Source organism: Alosa sapidissima, chromosome 15 (genome assembly GCF_018492685.1).
Source record: "Alosa sapidissima isolate fAloSap1 chromosome 15, fAloSap1.pri, whole genome shotgun sequence".
Lineage (NCBI taxonomy): Eukaryota > Metazoa > Chordata > Actinopteri > Clupeiformes > Clupeidae > Alosa > Alosa sapidissima.
The window spans coordinates 33,975,063-33,977,562 of record NC_055971.1 but is presented as its reverse complement, the minus strand read 5'-3'; the positions used below and the strand labels follow the sequence as shown (position 1 = coordinate 33,977,562).

Sequence of the window (2,500 nt, the reverse complement as noted above, 5' to 3'; positions counted from 1 at the left end):
GAAAGAGGACCTAGCAAAATATTTTGAGCTGCTCAGTCATAGGTGTTTAAATTGTTTGTTTTCTGTGTAGCATATAGATCATAATTCTTGATAATTAGCGCACAAACGTGAGACCCAGGCTTTCAGACGGACATGGCGCACCTATCCCTTTAGTTGGGATATGTATTGTGTGTGTGTGTGTGTGTGTGTGTGTGTGTGTGTGCGTGTGTTGAGATGTGTAGTGATTGCAGCCTCACTAGTTACGAGAGGAGCCCCTTTAGTTAGGATATGTTGAGACATGTATGCCCAGGTCTTCAGAGCAGGCGTGTATTTCAGAGCATTTGACCTCTGACCTCTGTCTGCCCCAGGTCTCCCCAAGTCTTCAGAGCAGGCGTATATAGAGTTTGAGAGCATCGAGGCCATCGTGAAGACGGCCAGCCGAACCAAGTTCTTCATCGAGTTCTACTCCACCTGTCTGGAGGGTAAGGCCATCAATCAAGCAGACAGCCAATCAGCAGTCCACAGCCTCATTATGGCAGCCTCCTTCCTCTCTCTCTCTCTCTCTCTCTCTCCCTCCCTCCCTCCCTCTCCCTCTTCCCTCCGTCCCTCTCTCTCTCCCTCTCTCTCTCTCCCTCCCTCTCTCTCTCTCTCTCTCTCTCTCTCTCTTACACTTGTTCTCTCTCTCTCTCTCTCTCTCTCTCTCTCTCTCTCTCTTACACTTGCTCTCTCTCTGTCTCTCTCTCTCTTGCTCTCTCCCTCTCCCTCTCTCTATCTGTCTCTCTCTCAACTCAAGACAGCCTTTGAAGGTTGCAGTATTGCGCACACACACACACACACACACACATAAAGAAGGACTCATGTTTAACTCTCTCTGTCTCCCTGTATAATTCTGTTGGGGAAATACTCAGTTCAGTGACCATGTGCCCCCCCCCTCCCCCCTCCATCCTCAATCTACCTCTCTTTCTTTCATTCATCCCCCTCCTCCTCTCTCTCTCCTCCCTTTCTCCCTCTCTCTTTCTTTCTCTCTCCCTCTCTCCTCCCTCTTTCTCCCTCTTGCTTTCTTTCTCTCTCCCTCTCTCTCTCTCTCTCTCTCTCTCTCTCTCTCTCTCTCTTCTCTTTTTCTCTTTTTCCCTCTCTCCCTCCCTCTGTAGAGTTTAAGAAGTGTTATGAGAATGACTCCCAGTCCAGCGATAATGTGAATTTCCTGCGTGTTGGTTGGTCCAGTAAGCAGCTGACCACCCTTAAGCCCCTCCTCTCTGACATCGAGTACCTGCAGGACCAACACCTGCTTCTCACCGTCAAATCAGTGGACGGATACGAGTCCTACGGTACGTGTGTGTCTGTGTCTGTGTCTGTGTGTGTGTGTGTGTGTGTGTGTGTCTGTGTCTGTGTCTGTGTGTGTGTGTGTGTTCAGGACCAACACCTGCTGCTCACGTTAAATAAGTGGACGGGTAGAGTCTTACGTTAGTCCTATGTTTTGTGTGTGTGTGCGTGCGTGTGTTTGTGTCTATCTGTGTGTATCAGTGTTGTAGTACTCGAGTCCGAGTCATGAGCTAATTTTAGAGCCTTGTGACTTGACTTGAACTTGGACTCGTACATTCAGACCACGCAGACTCGGAAATTGAGACAAGGACTCGACTTGGACTTGGACTCGGACTCGAGGCATAGTGTCTTGACTACAACACTGATGTGTGTGTGTGTTATGACCAATAACTGATTTGTTAAATCAGTGGATGCTCTCTCTCTTTCTCTGTGTGTGTGTGTGTGTGTGTGTGCAGGAGAGTGTGTGTTGGCGCTCAAGTCCATGATTGGCAGCACGGCGCAGCAGTTCCACACATACCTGTCTCACCGGGGAGAGGAGACCGGAAACATCCGCGGATCAATGAGGGTCCGAGTGCCGTCCGAACGCATGGGCACACGGGAGAGGCTCTACGGTACGTACGTGTGTGTGTGTCTGTCTGTGTCTGTGTGTGTGTGTGTGTGTGCATGTGTATGTACATACATACATACATGTTTGTGTGTTAGTGTGTGTGTATGTACATACATACGTGTGTGTGTGTGTGTGTGTGTGTACATGTGTGCTGATTGTTAATGTTTTGCCTTGCTCAGAGTGGATCAGTGTGGATAAGGACGAGAGTGGACCCAAGAGCAGGTCAACACTGCCCTCTAGAGGTGGACACGATTACGTCAAGTGAGAAACACACACACACACACACACACACACACACGCACACACCAAGAGCCAGAGCCGTATATATTCAGAGAAAGCGCCACGTTTAAAACCAACGTCAGATGATATTGCATTGCAGTACAGACCCATCATACAGACCCATCAGTGCAGTACAGACCCATCATACAGACACATCAGTGCAGTACAGACCCATCAGTGCAGTACAGACCCATCATACAGACCCATCAGTGCAGTACAGACCCATCATATAGACCCATCAATGCAGTACAGAACCATCAGTGCAGTACAGGCCCATCATACAGACCCATCAGTGCAGTACAGGCCCATCAT

General features: G+C 49.1%; 1 protein-coding gene across 1 annotated transcript in view; it reads left to right on the top strand.

Moving 5' to 3' along the window:
* The window catches only part of inppl1a (inositol polyphosphate phosphatase-like 1a), a 48,028-nt gene that overhangs the window by 39,718 nt on the left and 5,810 nt on the right, over positions 1-2,500 (top strand). Inside the window, 4 exon segments of the mRNA XM_042062946.1 lie at positions 348-461; positions 1,131-1,307; positions 1,758-1,913; positions 2,089-2,170. Of these exon segments, the coding sequence (XP_041918880.1) occupies positions 348-461; positions 1,131-1,307; positions 1,758-1,913; positions 2,089-2,170 (529 nt within the window).